The 27,686-nt window shown below is 33.1% G+C and overlaps 2 protein-coding genes across 8 annotated transcripts; both read right to left on the minus strand.

Annotated features, from left to right (window-relative positions):
* Positions 1-2,478: 2,478 nt before the first annotated feature.
* On the minus strand, positions 2,479-6,737 carry LOC111403755. Of its 2 annotated transcripts, none has more exons than XM_023032372.1 (9): positions 6,432-6,737; positions 5,834-5,926; positions 5,251-5,285; positions 5,012-5,123; positions 4,256-4,329; positions 4,057-4,162; positions 3,710-3,837; positions 3,574-3,622; positions 2,479-2,769 (listed from the first exon to the last, which is right to left on the minus strand). In XM_023032372.1, exons 1-9 carry the CDS (start codon positions 6,630-6,632, stop codon positions 2,692-2,694), a joined length of 876 nt encoding a protein of 291 aa, XP_022888140.1. In that variant the 5' UTR covers positions 6,633-6,737; the 3' UTR covers positions 2,479-2,691. The 2 variants fall into 2 exon arrangements, with proteins under 2 accessions (XP_022888140.1, XP_022888141.1); XM_023032373.1 differs by having other exon boundaries at positions 5,843-5,926; positions 6,432-6,735.
* A 3,861-nt stretch (positions 6,738-10,598) lies between these two features.
* Positions 10,599-17,600, minus strand: LOC111403756 (ABC transporter I family member 1). 6 transcript variants are annotated; one of them, XM_023032374.1, is made up of 3 exons: positions 12,284-13,066; positions 11,272-11,957; positions 10,599-10,943 (listed from the first exon to the last, which is right to left on the minus strand). In XM_023032374.1, exons 2-3 carry the CDS (start codon positions 11,831-11,833, stop codon positions 10,825-10,827), a joined length of 681 nt encoding a protein of 226 aa, XP_022888142.1. In that variant the 5' UTR covers positions 11,834-11,957; positions 12,284-13,066; the 3' UTR covers positions 10,599-10,824. The 6 variants fall into 6 exon arrangements, with proteins under 6 accessions (XP_022888142.1, XP_022888146.1, XP_022888145.1 ...); XM_023032378.1 differs by lacking the exon at positions 10,599-10,943 and having other exon boundaries at positions 10,963-11,957; positions 12,284-12,407; positions 12,876-13,064; XM_023032377.1 differs by lacking the exon at positions 10,599-10,943 and having other exon boundaries at positions 10,963-11,957; positions 12,284-12,407; positions 12,737-13,064.
* Between the last annotated feature and the right edge of the window lie 10,086 nt (positions 17,601-27,686).

Below are 27,686 nucleotides of genomic sequence, written 5' to 3' on the forward strand. Positions count from 1 at the left end.
TTTTTGGAGTGGTGAAATCACCGGCAAATAGAGAGGGGTAACCACCCTTAGAAATTCCCATGTCTCTGTTTCGCCTCCTTCATCAGTTGGGATTTTTGCAATGAAAACCTTATTGTTTAACAAGAGACGTAAATTTTATAGCTGGGCAATTTGGACATTTTGAATGGTGAGATCAACGACTGCTATGCTGCGAAGAGTACCAAATGGAGACATTGTTCATGATTTAAGAGTTTATAAAAAGGTTTAACAAATATTTAAAAAATATATGTTTTGGACTCAAACTTTCAATTAATTTATAAATTTAGCCCCCGTTTATCCCCATTAATTTTAATTATAATGAGAGAAATAATATTTTTTTGAAAAATGAATAATTGTAAAAAATAAAAAGTTTTCGATTTTTGTGCAATATTATTTTATTGAAAATTATGTAGTTGAAAATAGAAGAGATAAATTTAATTTAATTTGATAAATTTTAATGGGGGTCAAACAAGGGTAGTCAATTCAAATATTAAACTCAAAAACACGTTCATAACTTATAGAATACTCTACTACTCTTATTTGTAAATTATTACCGTCAAAATAAATAAAATGAAAAATAAGAACATAAGACGAATAGATGAAAGGAGTTCAACTTGAAGATAAATCAAGGATGACCATATCGAATCAAGTTAGCTTATTATATAATATACAATTGGAGATGAAGGATTGCAACAATTCCACTTAAGTGTAGATGTTACTTGTACATATTACATCATAAACCACCTTCCTTTTTCGACAAACATGGGATTGACTCGATTGAGGCCACAAGGCCAAAACGGGTTAAAAAAAAAATGGAAGAAGAAGAAGAAGAAAAGAAAAGAAAAAAGAAGAAGAGGGAACTCATTTCTCGTATTCACATTATTAACGAGTGATTTTTAACATTTTTGTCAAGACAATTTGAACAAGATCGAGCTTATAGGCTTCTAGTACATGACTTGGATTAGTCTCTGTACTAGTTTTCTACATCTCTACAACGTATGTATTATTCTTTTATTTTCTTCATCATGACAACTTGAGCATCTACCATTAAACTCATTCATTCTATCCTCAAATTCCATTAATTTTGGAAGAAAAACAATATTGTTCAACTGTGAACACCAATGCAAAGATAGTTGGAGATTCATTATAAGTGTTCAATAAATGAGTCTACAAGACTATATTATCAACCAGCGAAATGTCTCTCCCTTACAAAATTGCAAGGCTCAAAGGCTGCTGCAAAACCCTAAAATACATGTTACATTTCAAGATTAAGGTCCCCTTTGGTATCCTTTTTTGTAAGAATGAAAATGAAAAATATAATCGTTACGTGACCACACATTTTATTTTCTTCATCATGACAACTTGAGCATCAACCATTAAACTCATTCATTCTATCCTGAAATTCCATTAATTTTGCAAGAAACACAATATTGTTCAACTGTGAACACCAATGCAAAAGATAGATGGAGACAGGGGCGGACCCACGTGGGGTCAAATGACCCCACAAATTTTATTATTTTTTTTTACAATCTACTTTGATGCACTCATCGGGATGTCAAATGAAGTCAAAATATTGTATTTTTAATATCATTTCGAAGTGCTCATGGCCTAGTTTTTCACTCATTAATGGCATGCGAAGTGGTCAACTATAGTAAAAGTTATGACATGTTAAAATAGGCCGTTTGAAACTAGTATTTTGAAAATTTCGATAATATTGTAACTTTAAAATTTCGTTTGCGTTCATGTGTTATCTGAATCCACAAATCGTCTATGCCATGTGAAAGTTTGTTTCGAAAATTACATCGTTTTCATATCGAATGGTCCAAACGAATATCGAAAATAGTTAAATATGTATCAAACATACGTCTCAAAAAAGACGTATAACTCGTTTTTTCTTTTAAAAATTTCAATTAATTATCATTTTTGCATGATTTCAATATAATTTATATCACTTCATTCGAAAGTCTTACATGAAATATGACGTAAATTTTTTAGGGTCATTATGGATTAAATGCAATTTGAATTACTTTCGAATTTTATTTGCTTTAAATTTAAATTTCATTTACTTCCTGAACTAAACTTGAATTTTATTTCAATTCATTTAATTTCTATATTCAAATTAATTTACTCAATGTTAGCTCAGCATTTGTCAGTGAAATGATAAATAAAACTATACAAGTAGCAAAATTTATTTAATAATATTAATAACGATTTAGTTATACGACGTTTTCAAAGAGTCAAAATACATATTAACTTATTTTCATTGATATTATGTTGTTTATTAAAAAAAATATTTTTAAAATTTTGACCCCACAATACTAACGCTCTGGGCCGCCCCTGGATGGAGATTAATTATAAATGTTCAAATAAATGAGTCTACAAGACTATATTATAAACCAGAGAAACGTATATTCCTTGTGCATTCAAGTCTAGGAGGTTGAGACTCTTTGAAACCGAGTATGTTTCTGGTTTTTCAACTTCAGATGTTGCCTTTTCTAATGAAATTCAAAGAATCTTTGATAAGTGTTCAAATCTACACTAAGAATCACTCCTTTGTTCCATTTCAATCATGTGTAGTATACATTCATCCAAGAACCAAAAAATGCCAATGGGTACATAAATGAATCAAAAAATATATAAATTTGGGAATTAAGAACAAGGTCTCTTTGTAAATTACATCACCCCCTTGCCTATTTGTTGAAGCACTGAATTTTGCACAACCTCCCCTGTCGACTTAACTACATAAGTGACCTGTCAAAGAAAAGCAATTTAGTTTTTGCTGTTGGAATTTAAGGGTAACAATTAAAATGTGTGAATTGGAATAAGTCTCCAATAGGTTCAATGATTTGTGCTACTCTTCAAGTGCAATATGGACATAATGAAGAGTCGTAACCTTTGGATATGGTATGATCTGGACACAAGATGATCCCCCAATCTAAAATGGTACGATCTAATGGTCAAAATGAATTTGTGCCAAAAGATACAACCATTTATAATAGATGAATATAATCAATAAATCCTTTTAATTATATTTTTCTTCACTCCAAATCAATTCCAAAACAATTCATTTCTAAATTTATTCACTGAAAATTCTGTCAAAATAATTTTAAATATTTCTAGTTTTAGTGTTCGACATTATCTAATCTAGAAGAATACAGTCAAACTTCAATTCAGCTGATAAAATGAATATTGTACTGCACTAATTTTAGAAGAAGCGTGTATCAAGGGAAACAAACGTCCGTTTGATCCTATTAGCACCAAAGATTTATATTTAACATATCTCATTTCATTTTCTCTCCTAATTCATGTATTTCTATAAGTCTTTTTGTGCTCATTTAATTGCACATATCATGGCTTTGGCAAGTCTAAACTTTATCCAATAGGTTGCATATTAATTAGAGGAAATAGAATATAATTTATGCACCAAAATGTACCAAGAGTTACTAGAATACTATAATATTTAACATGCCAAATATGATATACACACACACAACTTCAATCATGCACATCTGTTCGAAGACAAGATTAAGTAGTGGGATGGGTAGAGACGCTCACAATTTCCAGTGGACTAACCCGATGAAGAAGGAATTCATTCACCCTTTCCCTGAAAAAGAAAATGAAGAAAAATATATATCACCAAATCAGCTTCATGTATCCCTAGAGATATGAATTTAAGAATGTTAGCACTCACTTGTCGTGTACTAAATTTTGATTAACAGCAGTAAGATAATGACGTTTATCCATTGGATCTGAATTACGCAACTGCATGGTACCTCCTTGAACATTGCCAGTATCGGCCCGCCAGCTCCAATATGCATTCTTTTGAGAAAAATGCCAAGGTGAAGGTGACATGAGCGAATCTTATAACGTGATTGTATTCACTTTTAGTTTTAAGAATTTCTGAGTTGGGAAAAAGAGAATGGAACAATGTAGGTTTCTGAAACATTCATTTACAAGACGAACATGTGGAAAATATAAGCTGAAATGATTTGCTAGGGAGGAAATAAAAACTTAAAGAGGATGAAAACTTGCACTTACCACTCCATAATTAAGAAATAAACTATATAATTGTTCAAAAATTGGTTTTATTTTCTGTACATTCTCTTCAGAGGTCACCAACTGGTGGAATCCATAAACAATTTTCCTACATCGTTTGAGAGGAAAAGAAGAAATAAATAATTAAGGTAATAAGTGCTTAATAAATAAGAAACATGAAGCTCTAGGTGGGAAGGTTTACCAGTCACTGCTGCTTTCTTTGAGGGTTGTCGTTAACCACTGAAGCTGCTCATTTTCAGTGACACTTGAAGAATCCTAAATATTATCGAGTCAACACAGTCTTAAGAAATCTATAATACCATAAAAATGAATATAAGAACATCTATATCAGTTTCTTGAATAGTACATCCCTTCTTTGACAAGGGCGAGAGACAATTGGTTTATCTAACTTAATTTCAGAAATGAATTCTCACATATTATAATTTATAATAGATTTCAATTTCTACAGACTTTGCATCCCTGTCACTCCCCATCTACCTATTAGCATCTTTAAATATATCTCATTATATGTTAAAATCTGTATATATATATATATATATATATATATATATATATATATATATATAGGTATTGTTTGTTCCCTTCACAAAGCATGCCTTTAACTGCACAACAACAATTATTTCTTACAACCATATATAAGTAGTTACAAAGTGCCATGATTATTTGGATACCTAGTCAAGTTGTATCTCCTTTTTTCTTCCCAAAAATCAGGGGATCTTATACTTTCCCCAGGATTGGGATTTTCTCAAATAAGCAAGTGAAATAAGATGCATAAAATAATAAGTACATTTAAAAAGCGAATGCATGTCAATGACTTAAAAAATGAAAGTTGACATCAACAAATTCAGAAGAATAACTTCCACAAGGAAGAAGGAATCAAAAGTCTCTTTGCAGAAAATATAATATAAAGAAGACATTCGTACAATGGAATTCACACCTGGAGTAGCCCAGTATCCACAGCTATGATATCTAGTGTTTGTCCATAAGGAATTTCGATCTTCTTGTGGAAATAATTTGCTCCTTCTCCTTTCAATGATCTAGTAGTGTACCTAGACATTGGGATAAACGAAAAGAAATTGGAAATTTTGATTTTAAATTATAACAAAAATCAGCACCTACTACCAGTGTGGAATGCAACACAATGAAACTTAAAATGATTCAAAAGGGGAAGAGTACCATGGTATCTTCTGCAACTCAAGGTATTGCGTAGCCTGTTAAAGAAAGATGTGTTAGTTTGATGAAAGCAGTTATTCAATGAAAACTAGCTTTAGTTAAGCTAAAAATTAATACTTCTTTTCTTCAATGAGTTCTAGTTCACAATAGGGGAATGCAAGAGCTCTTAAGCTTGAAGAACAAGCTAGGAAGAAAAGGAAAATAACAGTTTTAGTACTGAGTATCGGTTTACATTTTAGCTGTAAAGCTAGTAAAATCATTCAACATCCAGAGTTTTCAAAAAATTATAAATTGTTTAACCGTTAAAAACCATTTCCCAAACAGCAAAAGAAGAAAATGGAAACCGATTCCCACCTAAATTCTTAGATTTAGAGTATGCAAATAAAGGACTTTCATATCTCTTGTAACTTTTCGAATAAAACTTGCCTGAAAAATTAACTAAAACCTAATCAAGGAAGCGTAGACACATTTCAATTAGTCAAATGAATTCATGAAAATGTCCACTCACGACAATCTTCAAAAAACTTAAATAAAATCGATGTAAGTGAATCGGTAACATGCCATTTGCCAATTAAAACCAGCATACCGATCTTACATTCTGCAGGAGTGGATCGGATTCCCCAAGTTCACAAATGTTGACTATGAACCGAGCCTTGTAGGATGTCACCGCCTTCTCCACCTTCATTAACATTAAGTTACAGTTAAAGGGGTCTCAAGAAAATTTATAGAAATTGATTTCAAGCCAACAATTACAATTTGATTAATGCTAAAAAAAAAAATTCCAGAGACCAAATAAAACCAAATCAAATATATCTTGAGCAGTTGAAATAGATTGAATATACCGACTAAATTCTATAGACATCAAGAAAATGCAATTTAATCGACTGAAAATATAATAATTAAACACTTTCGTAAAGTATCAGCAGTAAATTCAATAGTTACCATAATAATCAAGAATCTTATCAACATCCGTGAAAATTGTATTCATTTATCAATTAAGTTCGTTTTTAGCTTAACAAAATCCTTTTGAAATTGCAAAAGCAATCAATAGGGAAAACTCAACAGATTCACAAAAGAAAACCAGAAATTTTGAACAAGAAAACAATCATAAAATCACACCCAATATATAGCAGAAACAAGAAAATTCCCCATTTTGAACCCATCAATGAGATTACAAATCTCACCTGTTTAAGTAAAAGGGTTTGTTGTTCAAGTGGTCTAGATCCTCCAGCAACAGTAATGAAGTACATATCAATTTTTCTACCTCCATTTTTGCTGTTCCCATAAGTATGGTTCTGGGGCTGACCTATATTAAGAACAACGTAAAATGCAATGCAGAGAGTTAGCTGTGTAAAAGCTGTACAAAGCCATGATTTTTCATTCATTTCAACTCCCTCGGGCTTAGCCCTTGTTGGCTTGCTGCAGATTTTTTTAACAAAAGAACTGATTCTTTATTCGATTCCTTTTGGGTAGAACCAGAGAAAATGGGGACCACTAATGAATTATTTAGAAACTTTGATGTGTTGGCTCCTTACTTATCAATTAATTGTACTGTGAAGACCGAATTACCCTCGAGTATGATCACTTGAAAAAAAGTGTTCTAAAAAACGACTTCTATTTATTTAAAATAATATTAAAATAAAAATATATTTTTTTATGTCTACACCGAAACTTGGCGTCTACACTTCATCACACATTACTCTTTTTAGAACACTACCTACATTAATCATAATGTTTTACAGTAACATTGAGCCTCCAAGGAAAGAGCAAAAGTGAAAGAATAATGTTATTTGAGTTAATTGGTAATGCAAAGTTTTATTATTTAAAAATTCATTTTAATCACATTCTCTCATAAAATAATTTCACATATAAATTCAAAAATGTTTCATATTTTTTAATCACATATTTTCTTAAAAATCATTACTGTAAAATCCATTTCTCCCAAAAAAGGGACTCAAACATAGTCTATACAATATATTCATTTAAAAGTAAATTATTTACTTTATCCTAGGGATGTCAAACGGGCCGAGCGGCTTGTTGGCTCGACGCTAGGGGACTCAATCCCACAAGCCGAGCTCGTGGGCTCGTAAAAAAATACGCAAATTTGTAAAAATAAAAAAAGTGCATATTTACCCAAAATAAATAAATAAATAAATTTTAAAAAAATCATGTGTTCGCAAGGCGGCTCGTGGGCTTGGCTTCACCTGTGAGCTCGTGGCTCGTGAGCTCACAAGCTCTCTCACGGGCCGAGCCGAGCTCTCCCCCAAGCAACTAGTTGGGCTCGAGCTCAGCTTGTCTTTCATGAACCACGAGCTCGGCTCGCCACAAGCTCGAGCCAAACTCATGGGTTAAAGAGCCGGTTTGGCCCATTGTCATCCCTACTTTCTCCTTCCCAAAAAGATAACCTTGCTTTTATTTTTAACCATTAAACCAAATCTTACATCAGATTAACAGTATTTAATCATTTTCTTCATTTTTTTATTCGTAACAATTTTTTTATTTGAAAAATTATTGTTCTTTATTTATTTTACAACTACATAAATTACTAAATAAATAATTAAGTTAAATTAACAAAAATATTTAATTGAAAAATATTTTATGATATTCTTATTTTAATTAATTCAACTATTATTTTTACATTATAAAAACTATTATAAATCCAAATAATAATAATGATGATGATGATAATAATATTAATATGGGCAATTAGAACATAACGTTCTTACCTCTCAATATTATTATGGAAAACGTCATTAACTTTCACTTTTTCCACATTTTCACTCTTATTTCCACATTTTATTGCTCAAAAGGTCCATTCATCCATTTTCTTAATTAAAATATGTGAAATGATGATACCCTTTTATTTAAATAAAAGAAAATAAAAATAAAAAAGGACTAATTGCATTCATAGTCATAAATTTTCTAAAAAGTGCAAACGAGTTGCATATAAATTATTAGAAGGGTAATTAGCGTATCACTACTTTTTACTATTATTGTGAAAAACGTTCATACTTTATTTGTTTGTTTTTTTTTTTTTTGTTTTTTTTTTTTGCATCTTCACCCGTGATATTTTAATTGCGCAAACCATATTTTCTATTAATTTTCATCCAATTTCTTAATAAAAATGATGAAATGATGAATATAGCCTTCTATTTAAAAAAATAAATTTTAATTTCTAATTTTTTAATAATTTATCTAGGACTCGTTTGCACCTTTTTCAAAACAATTGTGATTATGGTTGCAATTAATTCTTTATTTTTATTTATTTATATATATTTAATAAAATGATATATTCATCATTTCATAGCTTTTTTTTATTGAGAAATTGAATAAAAATAGATAGAAATGATGGTTTGCACAATCAAACGTGTAATTAAGGGAAAATGTTAAAAAAAGAAATATGGGGTACGTTTTTCATAATAATAGTGAAATGTAGGGACATTATGTGCTAATTACCCATATACTAATTTATTTTGGACTCGTTTGCACTTTTTTGAAAAATGGAATTTTAGTTGCAATTAATTCTTTTCTTTTCCTTTCTATTTTATTTAAAAGGAAGTCTATATTCTTCATTTCATAGGTTTTAATTGAGAAAATTGGATGAAAATGACCTTTTTCACAATAAACTATGAAAATAATGGTGAAAATGCCAAAAAATAAATATAAAAATTGTTTTTTACAATAATAATGGAATGTAAATACGTTACGTGCTTATTACTCTAATAATAATTATAGTAATAATAACAACAATTTATTGCATTAAAAAAATATATAACATAAATAACTCAAATTCTCTTAATCAATTTGTTTGGAAATGAAAACAAAAGGCAAAATGGTGCAAATTTTGATGCTACATTTGAGACATTATGCACCATTTTTTGGTGCGTTCTGGCAATTTGATGTCTCCATTGAAGAGAACCTTACACCTCTTATTTAATATTAGTTAGTGTCATAAAACGATATTGTAATATTAGTGATGTTAAATACCTTTATTCAAAATGAAAATGCAATCCGAATGCGTGGGCTTGCAATTTCATAGTTCACAATCCAATAAAAATCTAATCAGTATATGCATCAAATAGGGCTAAGCAATAATATGAAGTCAGGGTTTTCTGCACGCTTTTTGTAATTTTTAGGGTTTTGCTGCTTTTAAGTGCTCATAACCGTACTAATTTTAAAATTTCAACTATACATTCTTTAAATAATAATAATAATAATATTTTTTTTACTTTGATTACAATATTTTTCTACTTTTTAATTATATATCTTTGTAAAATTATTTTTCACAAAATCACTTCCATTCGAACATTTAATGGTCTTAAAGTTTGGCCACAAATGTTCATGGGACAAAGGAAGTAAAATAAGCTTTTATTATTATTTTTTTTTTAAAAATGACATTAATTTTGTTATAATCTAATGTCTCATGGTTAGATGGGATCGTTAGAGGGAAAAAAAATTAATTTTGTTGATTGTATCGTTCAATTCATCGAAATCAAGTCTACCAAACATGTCGATTTGAGCATCTAACCATCCATCTATAATAATTCGACAAGTAACATATTCTTCTTAAATTAACAATCAACCTTGTACTCAAAGAAACTTAATAGGCAGAAAGGTCACATCAGTGAAAGAAATATGTATAATTCAGTCAATGGGCATCATCAATTATTGATTTGAATTAAACAAAAAAAATTCATTTCCAGTTAATACCTTCCCCGAATAAAATTATAGTTTATTTGTGTCTACTAAACTACTGTACACATATCAATGATTATATCAATTTCATTATTTTATTTATGATAACTATGGGCTGGTCGAGAGAAGAGTTGTTCTGTATATAGTAAAACATCTATAAAATAATAATGTTGAGATTGGAAAAAACTATTATTTTAGAGAATCGAATAATTTTATTATTTAAGCGAGATTATTAATTTATCGAACATTCAATTATCGAGGTTTTACTTTCATAGTATTTACCTGCGTGGGTTGATATTGAGGGGTGGGCATGGTGTGGCTGCAACTCAAAGAAGGCTAGTAGAATAGTTATACTGAAGATAGACAGTAGATTCTCTAAGAAAATATAAATCAAATGTCAAATAAGTAATGAATTTATTCGCCAAAATGCTCAATTTTCCAGGATTAAAAGAACTTCAGCAAGCTATAATTTATTGCAAATCCAGCAAAGAATACAAATTTTACAATAGCTCAGAGCTATCGAATTCGAGCTTCAATTCCCGCCAAAAAAGCAGGGCCTTTTATACTGAAGATAGACAGTAGATTCTCTAAGAAAATATAAATCAAATGTCAAATAAGTAATGAATTTATTCGCCAAAATGCTCAATTTTCCAGGATTAAAAGAACTTCAGCAAGCTATAATTTATTGCAAATCCAGCAAAGAATACAAATTTTACAATAGCTCAGAGCTATCGAATTCGAGCTTCAATTCCCGCCAAAAAAGCAGGGCCTAACCTAAACCTCACCAGTGAAACTAGAAAACATTTATAGGACATATTTTTCTCTTGGATGAACAAAGATAAAAATCAGGGACCCCCATTGGCTTATTTCAAATTAATCCAGTCATCCTCGATCGAGCATGTCTACCAAAGTCATCCTTCTTGGGAACCTTGGTGGCAATCTTAGAAACATAGCATCTTCAATCTTAATTGGCAAATGTGTGGCTACAATGACAATCCCACCATTCGTAATTTATTGCAAATCCAGCAAAGAATACAAATTTTACAATAGCTCAGAGCTATCGAATTCGAGCTTCAATTCCCGCCAAAAAAAGCAGGGCCTAACCTAAACCTCACCAGTGAAACTAGAAAACTTATAGGACATATTTTTCTTTTGGATGAACAAAGATAAAAATCAGGGACCTCCATTGGCTTATTTCAAATTAATCCAATCATCCTCGATCGAGCATGTCTACCAAAGTCATCCTTCTTGGGAATCTTGGTGGCAATCTTAAAAACATAGCATCTTCAATCTTAATTGGCAAATGTGTGGCTACAATGACAATCCCACCATTCTTCCTGTGATCAGCAATGATGTGTTCAAGCAACTTGACCCCTTCATCATCCAATGCCACAGAAGGTTCATCAAGCAACCAAATTGGCCTATCAATAGCTAATAGTCTTGCAAGTTGTAACCTTTTCCGTTGGCCCATGGAGAGCATTCTTGCTTTCTCTTTTGCTAATCTCCCGAGGCCCATAAACTCCAGGGCAGGCAGAGATCTTCCTTGCTTGCCTTCGAGAACTTCAAACCACTGAACATTGTCAAGAACTGTGTGCCCTGTTTTGACTGCATCTTTGAGGGAAAGCCAGTTAAGCTGAAGTTTATACTGATGGAAAACACCTGATTCAGTAATATCGTGGCCGTTCCAGAGTACCTCACCAGCAGATGGTTTGGAAAAGCCGGCCAACATGCGCAATAAAGTTGTTTTGCCAGAGCCATTGGCACCTGTTAGAATAAGTGCTCCCCCATCATGTATGGAGACATTAACATGGCGAAGAATTTGTTGGGCATTTCTCATGCACGAAACATTGTTAAGAAGAAGCCTAGGAAGTGGGGGTCCACGCAAAGGCATTTGGATCAAATAAAATTTCCTTCGAGTTAGAATATTGCACGGGAGCCTGATTTTTTTCCACTACTTAAACTAGTACATTGGAACCTTGCAGGAGCCCAAACACATATAGCTACTGATCAGTTCCCTGTTAATTAGTAATAATAGACTGCATTAATAATTTTCATCCCTGAACTTATTTGACATTCTAATTGTATAAAAAAGAAATAATATGCAAAAATTATCTCGACTTGAAACATAGTGCAGACATTCATCATGGTAGGAAAATTATATTCACCTATGTTGAGAGAAACCTATTATATTTTGCATTCAAACAAAACATGGTTCAAAATGTAGGCCCACATCCATCTAAATCAACCCTTGGCAGTTAAGATCGAAAGAAATAATATGCAAAAATTATCTCGACTTGAAACATAGTGCAGACATTCATCATGGTAGGAAAATTATATTCACCTATGTTGAGAGAAACCTATTATATTTTGCATTCAAACAAAACCTTGTTCAAAATGTAGTGCCCACATCCATCTAAATCAACCCTTGGCAGTTAAGATCGCCCACCTTCTACAAGATTCACACTCTGCAGCTCGAAAACACATATTGTTTTCAAAACAATTTGAGAAGTGAACAATGGAAGAGCATGAATACCATGTTTAGTCAATTAATATAAGCAAGACAAGTCTTGCAGGTATAGGCAGCAAAAGTATAGCAAATGCACATTCAATAATCACCATCAATAATAAAAGAAATAATCAGCTACAATAAGGATAATAATTAGCAGAACAGAAACACATAACGTGGAGAAAAATCAAGGAAGTATTATAGGTTTGTCCCAATTAATAACACTACAGGAACAGAAACGTGAAATGTGAGAGATACAACATTAACAAAGAAGAATTGAAGAATTACTGAATATGATGCTCGGACTTTCCATTCCAACCGAAGTACCCGTGTCGACATGATACGGGTGTCGGTACTAAATACGGGTCGGATTCTTGAAGTTTCAATCAAACCCGACAAGAAATCCTTAGAAAAATTGAAGATTTACCTTAGCAACAGTTTGGCTGGAGATGGAAGATGTGTATAAAGAAATAGCAAGTTGGTGCCGACGATCCTTGGACCAAAAGAAATCTGCTATCTGTCTTTACTCGGAACCCTAAGGTCGTGAAGAAGGAAGACGACGACAATAGGAAAGAAAGGAGATTTGGGTTTAACCGGAGTTTGGGCCATTTTTTTATTGGGCTAATAATATGGATATGAATTGGTTTAATAATATGAATATGGATGGATTTAATTGAAATTTGGACAATTTTTATTGGGCTAAAATATGGATGTGGATGTACTTAATAATACGAATATGAATGGATTTAATTGGAGTTTGGACCATTTTTAATATGAATATTTTAATTTAATAAAATATTCAAACTATACAATTAAATCATTTTTTTATTTTTATTTTTCAATTCATCATTTTTGATTCAAAAAATACGACAACATCAAAGTAAAACATAAAATTTAAAAAATAAAATTAAAGTTTGAAAGACGTACCCACATATCCTTGTCCGAAATTTGAACTCTTTTTAACCATGTCCTGGTACCTCACATTTCAGAAAATAAAAGATCTGATACTTAAATACGTATCGCTACCCGAGTTACATGTTCTTATATGAGAGATGGCAATAAAACCTGCCCCGCCCCGAACGGGCGGGGCGGGGCGGGGAGGGGTGAGGATGTCCCACCTCGTGAAGGAAAAAAATTAAAAATAATTTTATTTATAGACAATTCAACCGTTAAAAATTCATTTTAAATTTGAATTTTATTCTCTAATAATAACATAACTTGAGAATTTGAAATGTAAAAAAAATAATAATAATAAAAAAAAATAAAAAAAAAAATATATATATATAATAAATAAATAAACGGGGCAAAAAGTTGCCCCGTCCCCGCCTCACCCAACCCGCCCCGTCTAAGGCGGGGCGTGAGCGCCCCGAACCCGTCCCGTTGCCATTACTATCTTATATAATCAAAGGGAGACAGCACTTGCATAATTTATCTTTTATATTTAAACATGTACGATGTGCATTGTACGTTTTGACTCAATATCAATGGCCATTGGTAGACTGAGGAGTGCCAGCCCCTGATTTGGTTGATCGTGATCGTATTTGACCACTCAAATCCATAATTTAAGTTTGCAAAGCTACGCCCCAAAAAATCTATATTTCCATATTGTTATCGATTTAATTTTGATATCTGATGTTAAACATTTTGTTGAATAATCGACCTCCGATGGTGGATTTTTCGGGCTCAGTTGAACCAATCTCAACCTTATTAAACACACTCAACAATGGCTCCAACCCAAACAACGATTCTTGCTTCGGTTGCTCAACTCAATGTGTTCACAAAGAACACAATATGATGACTGCAATGAATCACCAAGAATAGAGGAAGACAGATTCAATTTTAAGGCTCAAGAGAGAAAACAAGAGTAAATGTCGACTGCCTCTTTTCACTTGCACACACACACGGCTTATTCAACAAATGAGGGCAATATATAGTTTTAGGGTGTAATAATATAGTGGGCTTATGGACCAACTAATGGTTAAAGGGGGCGGAGCACAAATTGAGTCATCCAAGACGTAAATGGGTCGTGAGCAACATTAACTATATTAAGTTGCTTCAAACGACCATCAAGTTGTTTTTCGGGTTGAACCAATTAATCGAGTATATTAATAAATATTTCAATTATCACTCGAAGCCTATGAAATCTAATCCGACTATCCGACACTGTTTAACATCATCACCCGAAATTATTGGGTATCAAAAACCCAACACATTTTTTAACCTCTCTCTACTCTGTTAACAAGTAAAATAATTCTACTACCATTGGCACTTTAGCTTAATCGTGTGCCCAAATGAATATTTATTACTGCAATTTCACACCTGCCCGAAGCCACACTTTGTTTTAGACAGAATCCATACTTTATTGAGATAGGGTGCATCTCTTAAAAGGTATGCATTGATTGTTAACAAGTGCTTTTTGTTGATGTTGGGCACTGGGCTACCATTGGGAATGTACTGTGAAGTGTGAACCCAACCCTCTGCTTTTCTTCCTCTCTCTAATGAATTTTATTTCTTTCTTTTCTATTTTTTTTGTCAAATTCGAGTAATCTTTTATTTTAACCATTAGAAATAAAATAAGTAAATCGAATTGCAGTGCAGTTTCTTGCAACTATTAGAATCAATCCTCCAACAACATTATCTCAATTAATTATAATTTAGAGCCACAAAAGCTTTAGATGTATTGTAGGAAGTAGGTGGGAATTTAGCCTGAGGGCACAACATACCAATGTGATTTTTTCATTAATACAAATATGAACTATTAGTATTTTTTCATACCTCTTACGACACCAGAACACATGAACTTGTAAGAAAATTTGACATCAATATTAAACATTTTGTTGAATAATCGACCTCCGATGGTGGATTTTTCGGGCTCAGTTGAACCAATCTCAACCTTATTAAACACACCCAACAATGGCTCCAACCCAAAAAACGATTCTTACTTCGGTTGCTCAACTCAATGTGTTCACAAAGAACACAATATGGTGACTGCAATGAATCACCAAGAATAGAGAAAGACAGATTCAATTTTAAGGCTCAAGAGAGAAAACAAGAGTAAATGTCGACTGCCTCTTTTCACTTGCACACACACGGCTCATTCAACAAATGAGGGCAATATATAGTTTTAGGGTGTAAGAATATAGTGGGCTTATGGACCAACTAATGGTTAAAGGGGGCGGAGCACAAATTGAGCCATCCAAGACGTAAATGGGTCGTGAGCAACATTAACTATATTAAGTTGCTTCAAACAACCATCAAGTTGTTTTTCGGGTTGAACCAATTAATCAAGTATATTAATAAATATTTCAATTATCGGCCGAAACCTATGAAATCTAATCCGACTATCCGACACTGTTTAACATCATCGCCTGAGATTATTGAGTATCAAAAACCCAACACATTTTTTAACCTCTATCTACTCTGTTAACAAGTAAAATAATTCTACTACCATTGGCACTTTAGCTTGATCGTGTGCCCAAATGAACATTTATTATTGCAATCTCACACCTGCCCGAAGCCACACTTAATTTGTTTTAGACAGAATCCATACTTTATTGAGACAGGGTGCATCTCTTAAAAATTATGCATTGATTGTTAAGAAGTGCTTTTTGTTGATGTTGGGCACTGGGCAACCATTAGGAATGTACTGTGAAATGTGAACCCAACCCCTCTGCTTTTCTTCCTCTCTCTAACGAATTTTATTTCTTTCTTTTCTATTTTTTTTTTTTTGTAAAATTCGAGTAATCTTTTATTTTAACCATTAGAAATAAAATTATTTTTATTTCATCCAACAACTTTTTTTCTTTTTTTTTTTAAATTCGAGTAACTCGATTGAAAGGGGATATTGATTAATTCATTTCCAAATTGAGCAGTTTGACAAGCTTCAAATATCGAATCAGTCAAAAATCCGTTAAATGATCAAGTAATGGGAAAAAGGGTGGAAAAGCTATCAACGTTGACAACAAAAGAAACCAAATTACGAGCAAATTAATCTAAAAGAGAGGCAAATTTAACCAGAAAAAAGCTGGGCAAAAATCCATTCTACATGTTGACAAGAATACTAAAAATTGAAAACTTCATATTGATGACACACAAGGTCCTCATGAAACGAATCGAAATAGAAATCCAAAGATTCTTCTTTTTCTTTTCTTTTTTAAGGAGACCATAAAATAAGATTTTCGTTAAAATTTAAGTAAATCGAATTGCAGTGCAGTTTCTTGCAACTATTAGAATCAATCCTCCAACAACATTACCTCAATTAATTATAATTTAGAGCCACAAAAGCTTTAGATGTATTGTAGGAAGTAGGTGGGAATTTAGCCTGAGGGCACAACGTACAAATGTGACTTTTTTCATTAATACAAATATGAACTATTAGTATTTTTTCATACCTCTTACGACACCAAAACCCATGAACTTGTAAGAAAATTTGACATCAGCAGTTTAGTCCACATTAATTTCCCTTTGTGAGATTTTCTATGAATTTTTAAATACGGTAACCTGATTTTCATCAATCAATTATCAAACCTTGAATATCTATCTGTAAAAGCCTCAACAAAATCCTCCTTCCCTCTATCAGCCTATTGCTTACAGGCATAACCAGTAGGATAATTTTTTTTTAAATCCGTTAATAGCTATGAAAAAGCCTAATATCAGCCATGAATCGTAGAACTCTACTGACAAGATCAAATATGACGAGAAATCTTAAATCTTGATTCTTGAATACTAGATATAATAAAGCAATATTGACCTTAAGGCTATCTGTAAAAGCCTCAACAAAATCCTCCTTCCCTCTATCAGCCTATTGCTTACAGGCATAACCAGTAGGATAATTTTTTTTTTTAAATCCGTTAATAGCTATGAAAAAGCCTAATATCAGCCATAAATCGTAGAACTCTACTGACAAGATCAAATATGACGAGAAATCTTAAATCTTGATTCTTGAATACTAGATATAATAAAGCAATATTGACCTTAAGGAACAAAAATGAGAGAAAACAAATCCTAAAATAAAGCAATAGTGACCTTAGGTGTCTGTATCTGATTCCGACTGCCGAGTGCAACAGAGAAGAAGCTGCAAAAATGAGTTAAAATTTCTTGGCTTTTGCATTGAAGAGAGATTGACAATGAGAGTCGACAGATTTCTTGCTTTGGTTTCATACTCTTTCTGGGACTGGGTTAAAGGTTTTGATTTCTGTGGTTGGGGGAAACAAAAAAGCGCTACTTACAAAAATACCTCAAAAAATTAGGGATGTTTTGAAAAATTATATGAAAATTTTTTGAAAATTAAAAATATTGTGTAAAATTAAAAAGTGACTTTTTTATAAAAAGTGTGTCACCTTTTTTAACAATTTTTTAAAAAAAAGTGGCACGAGGTCACTTTTAAAAGCTTAGTATCACTTTTTTATTAAAAAATTACATACAATATCACTTTTATTGAAAGGTGATATTTATCCCTAAAAAAAAAGTGATAGAAATTTTAAGAAGACGATTGGAAAAAAGTGACATACACTAAATAAAAAGTGACAAAATTTTTTTAAAAAAGTTAAAATTACTAAACAAGGTGACAAATTCAAAAAAGTGACACAAATTAAAAAAAGAGGTTACACAGATTCAAAAAAAGTGACAAATACTCAAAGAGTGAAAAATATAAAAAAAAAAAAAAGTGATAGAAACTCAAAAAATGTGACACACTTAAAAAGTGACGAAATTCAAAAGAAGTGACAAACACTGAATAATTAGTATCTATTTTACTCTGTTAAGACTTTTAGTAGAAATAATAGTGATGTTTGTCACAAAAAAAAGTGATAGAAATCAAATTTAAAAAAAAAAATGACAAATACTAAAAAAAGTTACACAAATTATATTGTAATATAATGAATTGGAACCCATAAAAAAGGTTAGTTTTCAGCATTTTGTCATGTTGGAGTGGGTGTTAAAAAGAAATTTTGGTGCAAATAGGAGCCAATATATATAATTATCAATAATGTGCATATTTCTCACGTTCATTCATCATTTTACCACAAAATAATTCAAATAATCAAAATGAGGTGATAGCCAATTTCAACTTATTCCTTAAATGGTACAATTATGTTTCACCTATCCATTAATGACACTAAATTATTGAGTTAATTGTTCGAATACTCACTGAACTTTAAAGGGCGTCACGTTTCACTCACTGAACTTTATTTTGCACCCAATTACTCACTGAACTTTAAAGGGTGTCACGTTTCACTCACAGAACTTTACTTTGCACCCAATTACTTACTGAACTTTGGAGTTAATTATTTGAATACTCACTGAACTTTAAAGGGCGTCACGTTTCACTCACTGAACTTTATTTTACACCCAATTACTCACTGAACTTTGTAAACTTGCACTCCATCACTCATCGGGTTAAAGAGTTAATTGTTTGAATACTTACCGAACTTTACAAGACGTCACATTTCACCCACTCAACTTTACTTTGCATCCAATTACTCACTGAACTTTGTAAATTTGCACTTCATCACTCACCAGGAACTGTTTGTTCTGTTTGCCTATGTGGATGACGGTTTTAACACGTGGCAGTTAAATTAGACAAACATAACAATGAATTGCCAAATCATATATCCAAAAGGACCCAAACATGCCTCACCGTTTTCAACACATAAATCGCGATTGGAACCCTAATCTCTTAAAATAGGCCGCTTCGAAGGTGAATTTTAGTATATCGCGATTGTTGTTTCTTCTTTTTCGCCTTTACCGTGCATGGCATTTTTGAGTGAAAACGGTGAGGTATGTTTGGGTCCTTTTGGATATATGATTTGGTAATTCATTGTTATGTTTGTCTAATTTAACTGCCACGTGTTAAAGCCGTCATCTATATAGGCAAATAGAACAAACGGTTCCTGGTGAGTGATGAAGTGCAAATTTACAAAGTTCAGTGAGTAATTGGGTGCAAAGTAAAGTTGAGTGGGTGAAATGTGACGTCTTGTAAAGTTCGGTAAGTGTTCAAACAATTAACTCTTTAACCCGATGAGCGATGGAGTGCAAGTTTACAAAGTTCAGTGAGTAATTGGGTGCAAAGTAAAGTTCAGTGAGTGAAACGTGATGCCCTTTAAAGTTCAGTGAGTATTCAAACAATTAACTTCAAAGTTCAGTGAGTAATTGGGTGCAAAGTAAAGTTCAGTGAGTGAAACGTGACGCCCTTTAAAGTTCAGTGAGTAATCAAACAATTAACTCCTAAATTATTAGTATCTACTGATCCTCAATCACGCAACGGTGATTCTCTTCCATGTATTATTGAGGGAAACAGAGTTAACCATAGCAATTTCAATTCTTTGTGGAATTTATCGAGATCATCTGGGGTGCTAAAATTGGTTTTTTTACTGCCACTTTTTCTACCATCAAGCATGGCTTCCCAAACCACACTGCACCTATAATCAATTTTTTTTAATTTTTATTTTTTAATGAAAACAAACTAGAAAAAAAAACATGAAAAAAGAAAGAAAAACAGAACCCATTTTATATAAATTAAAAAAGTAAAGAAGGCATTTTTATTTGCAGAAAATTAAATTATACCTTTGGCGATGGAAGAAAAAAGAGTATAAGAGGAAGATGAAAGGCGAAGAGGGATTGATACACTGTGGCAACATCCTCGAATGCAGGTGTTCAGTTCTACAATTTCCAAAACCATTTTCTTCGTCTTCAATTGCTGCTATCAATTCATTTAATCTTTGAGGAACGATTCTTGTATTACAAATGTGAATGATGCTGGCGATGCTACTCTCCTCATCCACGAAGGCGTCAAGGGTTTGGAGGTTGGGAGATTTAGGGCATGTTTTAACGTATTAATTATGTTGTTCAGTGATTTAATTAATAAATAGGGTATTAATCAAACTAATTATCATTTTAGGGTATCTAGCCTAATTTTCCCAACAAAAACAGGAAATAAAATATGTTTGGGGCCCCTTAAAAATCTGGGATTGAGTCGTAGGCCTCTTGGGCCCCTCCTCAAGTCCAGCCCTATAAGAAATAGACCTATTTTTCCAGCTATGTTAATATTGAATCTATTATTGTTTAAAAATGAGGAAATTACAAAAAATCAGGTGTTTAAAGACCACAATTCTAAAACCAAGTATAAAGTTTAATAATGCATAAATCAGGTTTGTATCAAAAATTAAAATCCCCCTTTCCATCCCCTCATTCTCCATCTCATTTTGTCTCTCACGTCTCTCATAACTGTGCTCTCTCACCATCTCACGTCTCCATCATCGGAGACCACCGTAGGCCTTCTCTCTGCTGGCATCAGGAAACTGAGCGCTGCTTGCACCACCTCGCTGCGATGAGCATAGGTGCTGCGACGGGCTTTGGTGTCGCGGCTGTTGTAAAATCTGAACGTCGCGACGAGCTTCGGTAAGTTGATCTGAGGTGTTGATGGTGGTGGCGGCAGTGGTCTTGGTGGTGTGGTGGTGGTGTTAATGAAAACGATTCACCGGTCGAAATCTAAGAGTCGCGACTACGAAGTCGTCAAGATGTCGGTCCGAGCGTCGATTTGTGGTATGTGTGCTGATTTATGTGATTGGTGTAGTGGTGTGGATATAGATGCTGTGAGATGGGTGGTGTGGTTGGATGTGGTGGTGATGGGTGTGGGTACGATAGTGTGTTGGCGGCGTGGTGGGGTCAGATACGGTTGGTGGCGATCATCTTGTTGTGTTGTTGCGCGAGTGTAATTATGTGTGGTGGTGTTTTTGGTGCGCTGTTGGTGGTGGCGGTTTGATTTTTCGGCACGTTTTTGTTGTGTTGTGGGCATGATATTGTGGTGGTGTTATCAGCACGGTGGTGCTCATGATGGTAGTGCCCGGAGGTAATGATGCTCATGTTTGTGAGGTGACGAGTAGGGGTGTTTGTGACCAACAATTAGGCATCTGTGACCAATTATTTGGACATTTGTGATCAACTATTTGATTGATTTGTGACAAAAAAATTAGGTGTATGTGATTAAAAAATAATTTGTGACCAATAAACTATGATTTATGCGACCCATAGATAAAATGTGATTTGTAATTTGAATCATCCGTGACCTCAAAATATTTGATTTGTGACTATAAAATAATCTATGACTAATTAATTTGACGATATGTGACCAGTAAATAAATCTGTGACCTATAATTATGAATTTATGACAATTAATTGTGTAACTGTGATTTTACTATCTTTATTTAATAAATATTTTTAATTAATTAAATACAAACCTGAGTTTTGAATTTTCAAACAATTTACCTCATTTTTAATTAGGATAAACATAACACATGAGATGTGAATTTTCCCTTTTAAAAATTATAGTCTTTGGTTTAATCATTTGTGAATCTTTGGTTATTTGAACCAACACCATATTTGGTAATTTTAATTGCCAAACAGAAAAGCTAACCTTTAAAAAAAAAATTTTAAAAAAATTGTGCTTTGCTTTAATCGAGGAAATACATGGAAATGACCTTTGGACTGTAGCAAATTTTGACATTGGTCTTTGACCCATTAAATGAATAAAAAAAGTTAAAATATAACTTTACACTAAAAAGGCGATTTTACCCCTTCCCTATACGGACTATTTGAAAGTGAAATCTAACCGATCGACATTCGAAAAAACCGACGCCACAGTTGCCTGAAGAACGACCGATCAACCACCGGTTGAAACCACCAACGTTCAATCGATGACCTGCACGCTACCGGGCGCTATTCTGGTTAGTTTTGTCGCGCTCAAAGTTTATTAAAAGTTTCAGGTTTTTCATTCATTATTTTTACGTTTATTCGGTTTAATTAGATTCATGCACGAGTAACTAGTTAGATTGTGGGTCATGATTGGGTGAAAAATGTGAATTTTTTGTAATTTTTGGACCTCTCCATCGTCGACAATGGCGATTTCGACTTAGGGAAGACGATGACTGTTAACAGTCGGTCCAGACTAATATATATATATATATATATATATATATATANTGAGTTAATTGTTCGAATACTCACTGAACTTTAAAGGGCGTCACGTTTCACTCACTGAACTTTATTTTGCACCCAATTACTCATTGAACTTTAAAGGGTGTCACGTTTCACTCACTGAACTTTACTTTGTACCCAATTACTCACTGAACTTTGGAGTTAATTATTTGAATACTCACTGAACTTTAAAGGGCGTCACGTTTCACTCACTGAACTTTATTTTGCACCCAATTACTCACTGAACTTTGTAAACTTGCACTCCATCACTCATCGGGTTAAAGAGTTAATTGTTTGAATACTTACCGAACTTTACAAGACGTCACATTTCACCCACTCAACTTTACTTTGCATCCAATTATTCACTGAACTTTGTAAATTTGCACTTCATCACTCACCAGGAACTGTTTGTTCTGTTTGCCTATGTGGATGACAGCTTTAACACGTGGCAGTTAAATTAGACAAACATAACAATGAATTGCCAAATCATATATCCAAAAGGACCCAAACATGCCTCACCATTTTCAACACATAAATCGCGATTGGAACCCTAATCTCTTAAAATAGGCCGCTTCGAAGGTGAATTTTAGTATATCGCGATTGTTGTTTCTTCTTTTTCGCCTTTACCGGGCATGGCATTTTTGAGTGAAAACGGTGAGGTATGTTTGGGTCCTTTTGGATATATGATTTGGCAATTCATTGTTATGTTTGTCTAATTTAACTGCCACGTGTTAAAGCCGTCATCTATATAGGCAAACAGAACAAACGGTTCCTGGTGAGTGATGAAGTGCAAATTTACAAAGTTCAGTGAGTAATTGGGTGCAAAGTAAAGTTGAGTGGGTGAAATGTGACGTCTTGTAAAGTTCGGTAAGTGTTCAAACAATTAACTCTTTAACCCGATGAGTGATGGAGTGCAAGTTTACAAAGTTCAGTGAGTAATTAGGTGCAAAGTAAAGTTCAGTGAGTGAAACGTGATGTCCTTTAAAGTTCAGTGAGTATTCAAACAATTAACTTCAAAGTTCAGTGAGTAATTGGGTGCAAAGTAAAGTTCAGTGAGTGAAACGTGACGCCCTTTAAAGTTCAGTGAGTAATCAAATAATTAACTCCTAAATTATTAGTATCTACTGATCCTCAATCACGCAACGGTGATTCTCTTCCATATATTATTGAGGGAAACAGAGTTAACCATAGCAATTTCAATTCTTTGTGGAATTTATCGAGATCATCTGGGGTGCTAAAATTGGTTTTTTTACTGCCACTTTTTCTACCATCAAGCATGGCTTCCCAAACCACACTGCACCTATAATCAATTTTTTTAATTTTTATTTTTTAATGAAAACAAACTAGAAAAAAAACATGAAAAAAGAAAGAAAAACAGAACCCATTTTATATAAATTAAAAAAGTAAAGAAGGCATTTTTATTTGCAGAAAATTAAATTATACCTTTGGCGATGGAAGAAAAAAGAGTATAAGAGGAAGATGAAATGCGAAGAGGGATTGATACACTGTGGCAACATCCTCGAATGCAGGTGTTCAGTTCTACAATTTCCAAAACCATTTTCTTCGTCTTCAATTACTGCTATCAATTCATTTAATCTTTGAGGAACGATTCTTGTATTACAAATGTGAATGATGATGGCGATGCTACTCTCCTCATCCACGAAGGCGTCAAGGGTTTGGAGGTTGGGAGATTTAGGGCATGTTTTAACGTATTAATTATGTTGTTCAGTGATTTAATTAATAAATAGGGTATTAATCAAACTAATTATCATTTTAGGGTATCTAGCCTAATTTGCCCAACAAAAACAGGAAATAAAATATGTTTGGGGCCCCTTAAAAATCTGGGATTGAGTCGTAGGCCTCTTGGGCCTCTCCTCAAGTCCAGCCCTGTAAGAAATAGACCTATTTTTCCAGCTATGCTAATATTGAATCTATTATTGTTTAAAAATGAGGAAATTACAAAAAATCAGGTGTTTAAAGACCACAATTCTAAAACCAAGTATAAAGTTTAATAATGCATAAATCAGGTTTGTATCAAAAATTAAAATCCCCCTTTCCATCCCCTCATTCTCCATCTCATTTTGTCTCTCACGTCTCTCATAACTGTGCTCTCTCACCATCTCACGTCTCCATCATCGGAGACCACCGTAGGCCTTCTCTCTGCTGGCATCAGGAAACTGAGCGCTGCTTGCACCACCTCGCTGCGATGAGCATAGGTGCTGCGATGGGCTTTGGTGTCGCGGCTGTTGTAAAATCTGAACGTCGCGACGAGCTTCGGTAAGTTGATCTGAGGTGTTGATGGTGGCGGCGGCAGTGGTCTTGGTGGTGTGGTGGTGGTGTTAATGAAAACGATTCACCGGTCGAAATTTGAGAGTCGCGACTACGAAGTCGTCAAGACGTCGGTCCGAGCGTCGATTTGTGGTATGTGTGCTGATTTATGTGATTGGTGTAGTGGTGTGGATATAGATGCTGTGAGATAGGTGGTGTGGTTGGATGTGGTGGTGATGGGTGTGGGTACGATAGTGTGTTGGCGGCGTGGTGGGGTCAGATACGGTTGGTGGCGATCATCTTGTTGTGTTGTTGCGCGAGTGTAATTATGTGTGGTGGTGTTTTTGGTGCGCTGTTGGTGGTGGCGGTTTGATTTTTCGGCACGTTTTTGTTGTGTTGTGGGCATGATATTGTGGTGGTGTTATCAGCACGGTGGTGCTCATGATGGTAGTGCCCGGAGGTAATGATGCTCATGTTTGTGAGGTGACGGGTAGGGGTGTTTGTGACCAATAATTAGGCATCTGTGACCAATTATTTGGACATTTGTGATCAACTATTTGATTGATTTGTGACAAAAAATTAGGTGTATGTGATTAAAAAATAATTTGTGACCAATAAACTATGATTTATGCGACCCATAGATAAAATGTGATTTGTAATTTGAATCATCCGTGACCTCGAAATATTTGATTTGTGACTATAAAATAATCTATGACTAATTAATTTGACGATATGTGACCAGTAAATAAATTCGTGACCTATAATTATGAATTTATGACAATTAATTGTGTAACTGTGATTTTACTATCTTTATTTAATAAATATTTTTAATTAATTAAATACAAACCTGAGTTTTGAATTTTCAAACAATTTACCTCATTTTTTAATTAGGATAAACATAACACATGAGATGTGAATTTTCCCTTTTAAAAATTATAGTCTTTGGTTTAATCATTTGTGAATCTTTGGTTATTTGAACCAACACCATATTTGGTAATTTTAATTGCCAAACAGAAAAGCTAACCTTTAAAAAAAAAATTTTAAAAAAATTGTGCTTTGCTTTAATCGAGGAAATACATGGAAATGACCTTTGGACTGTAGCAAATTTTGACATTGGTCTTTGACCCATTAAATGAATAAAAAAAGTTAAAATATAACTTTACACTAAAAAGGCGATTTTACCCCTTCCCTATACGGACTATTTGAAAGTGAAATCTAACCGACCGACCTTCGAAAAAACCGACGCCATAGTTGCCTGAAGAACGACCGATCAACCACCGGTTGAAACCACCAACGTTCAATCGACGACCTGCACGCTACCGGGCGCTATTCTGGTTAGTTTTGTCGCACTCAAAGTTTATTAAAAGTTTCAGTTTTTTCATTCATTATTTTTACGTTTATTCGGTTTAATTAGATTCATGCACAAGTAACTAGTTAGATTGTGGGTCATGATTGGGTGAAAAATGTGAATTTTTTGTAATTTTTGGACCTCTCCATCATCGACAATGGCGATTTCGATTTAGGGAAGACGATGACTGTTAACAGTCATTATTTTTTTTATCAATTTTTATAATTAATTTATTTTTTTATTTGATTAAATATTAATTGTGTTATTTATTTATTTATTTAATTTTTATAATTGTCTTTTATTTATATAATTTAATAATTGAATATTATCTAAAATTAACAATTTATTTTGTTCCTTTTATTTTTGTTTTTATGAAGTAATCTTTGATTTTTTTTTTCAAATTTATTTAGATAATATATTTGTTCTTTAAATTTTTTGAAAATGTATTTAATTTGAAATTTTTTGTTCGTAAATATATTTTCCAAACGATTACAAGATTAATTTGATTAAATAATAATTATGTTATTTTTTTATAATTTAATAATTGAATAGATAATGTTGTCCGAAATTAACAATTTATTTTGTTCATTTTATTTTCTTTTATGAAATAATCTTTGATTTTGTTCTAATTTATTTAAATAATATTTATATTCTTTATTTTTTTTAAAATGTATTTAATTTGAATTTTTTTTTTGCAAATATATTTTCCAAATGTAATATACAAGATAAACTAAATTATTTTAATCTTTAAATTTGCATTGAATATATTTTGTTATTAGCGTCATTGTCTTGCGTATTGTATGGTAGTTATAATTTGGTTGCCTTGATTTTTTGAGATTATGCGTTACTTTATTATTTATTGTTCAATATTCTAATATCTGAATTTTTGTAGGATGGAGTATCATTTAGATGGGGAGTTGAGACAAATGGTGTGAAAAGCTACTTGGAAGAACTGCTTGATGATCATCACGAAGATATGCTTCGACAGTCCTTCTTGTGGCCACTGTACTAGATGCGAGAGGTGCAGTACTCATCGATGCACTTCTATGTCGGCTTTTGAGGCCAGTCGATGGCCATTCCCTCCACTTCGACCTTGGGGGCAAGGTCGTCAGTTTCTCGATTTATGAGTTTAGCTTGATCACTGGATTGAAGATTACGAACGACGATGCAGCCATTGAGAGAAGCAATAGGCTGCACGAGACGTACTTCCAGGGACATGGGTCGGTGCATCTACCCGAGTTGATGGTTGCGATTAGGGGTGCGACCAGATGCTAGATAGATTGAAGCTTGGGCTGGTCTACATCCTCGAGAGTGTAATGAGGTGTCATCACAAGAAGACTGCCATCGACATTTTTCATTTGGAAGTTGTTGACGACATTGATGCGTTCAACAACTATCCATGGGGCCGGAGTGTATTTTTCATATTTTATTGCCTTGGACCTCTTGTTTGCTTTTTCAAATTATATCAAGAAAAGATTTAGAGCTTTTTGTTGATCAGGCGACACCCGGATTTGAACTGGGGAAAATCTGAAAAAACCCAGAGGTTATTTGTATTCCTCGGAAACCCCCGCCCACATCTTCGGTACTCTATGTAAAATTCCCCCCAAAAAAGAAAATAGAGGCGAAAGATACCAAAGCAGTCTCAAGACA

This window comes from Olea europaea, chromosome 11 (assembly GCF_002742605.1).
Source record: "Olea europaea var. sylvestris chromosome 11, O_europaea_v1, whole genome shotgun sequence".
Lineage (NCBI taxonomy): Eukaryota > Viridiplantae > Streptophyta > Magnoliopsida > Lamiales > Oleaceae > Olea > Olea europaea.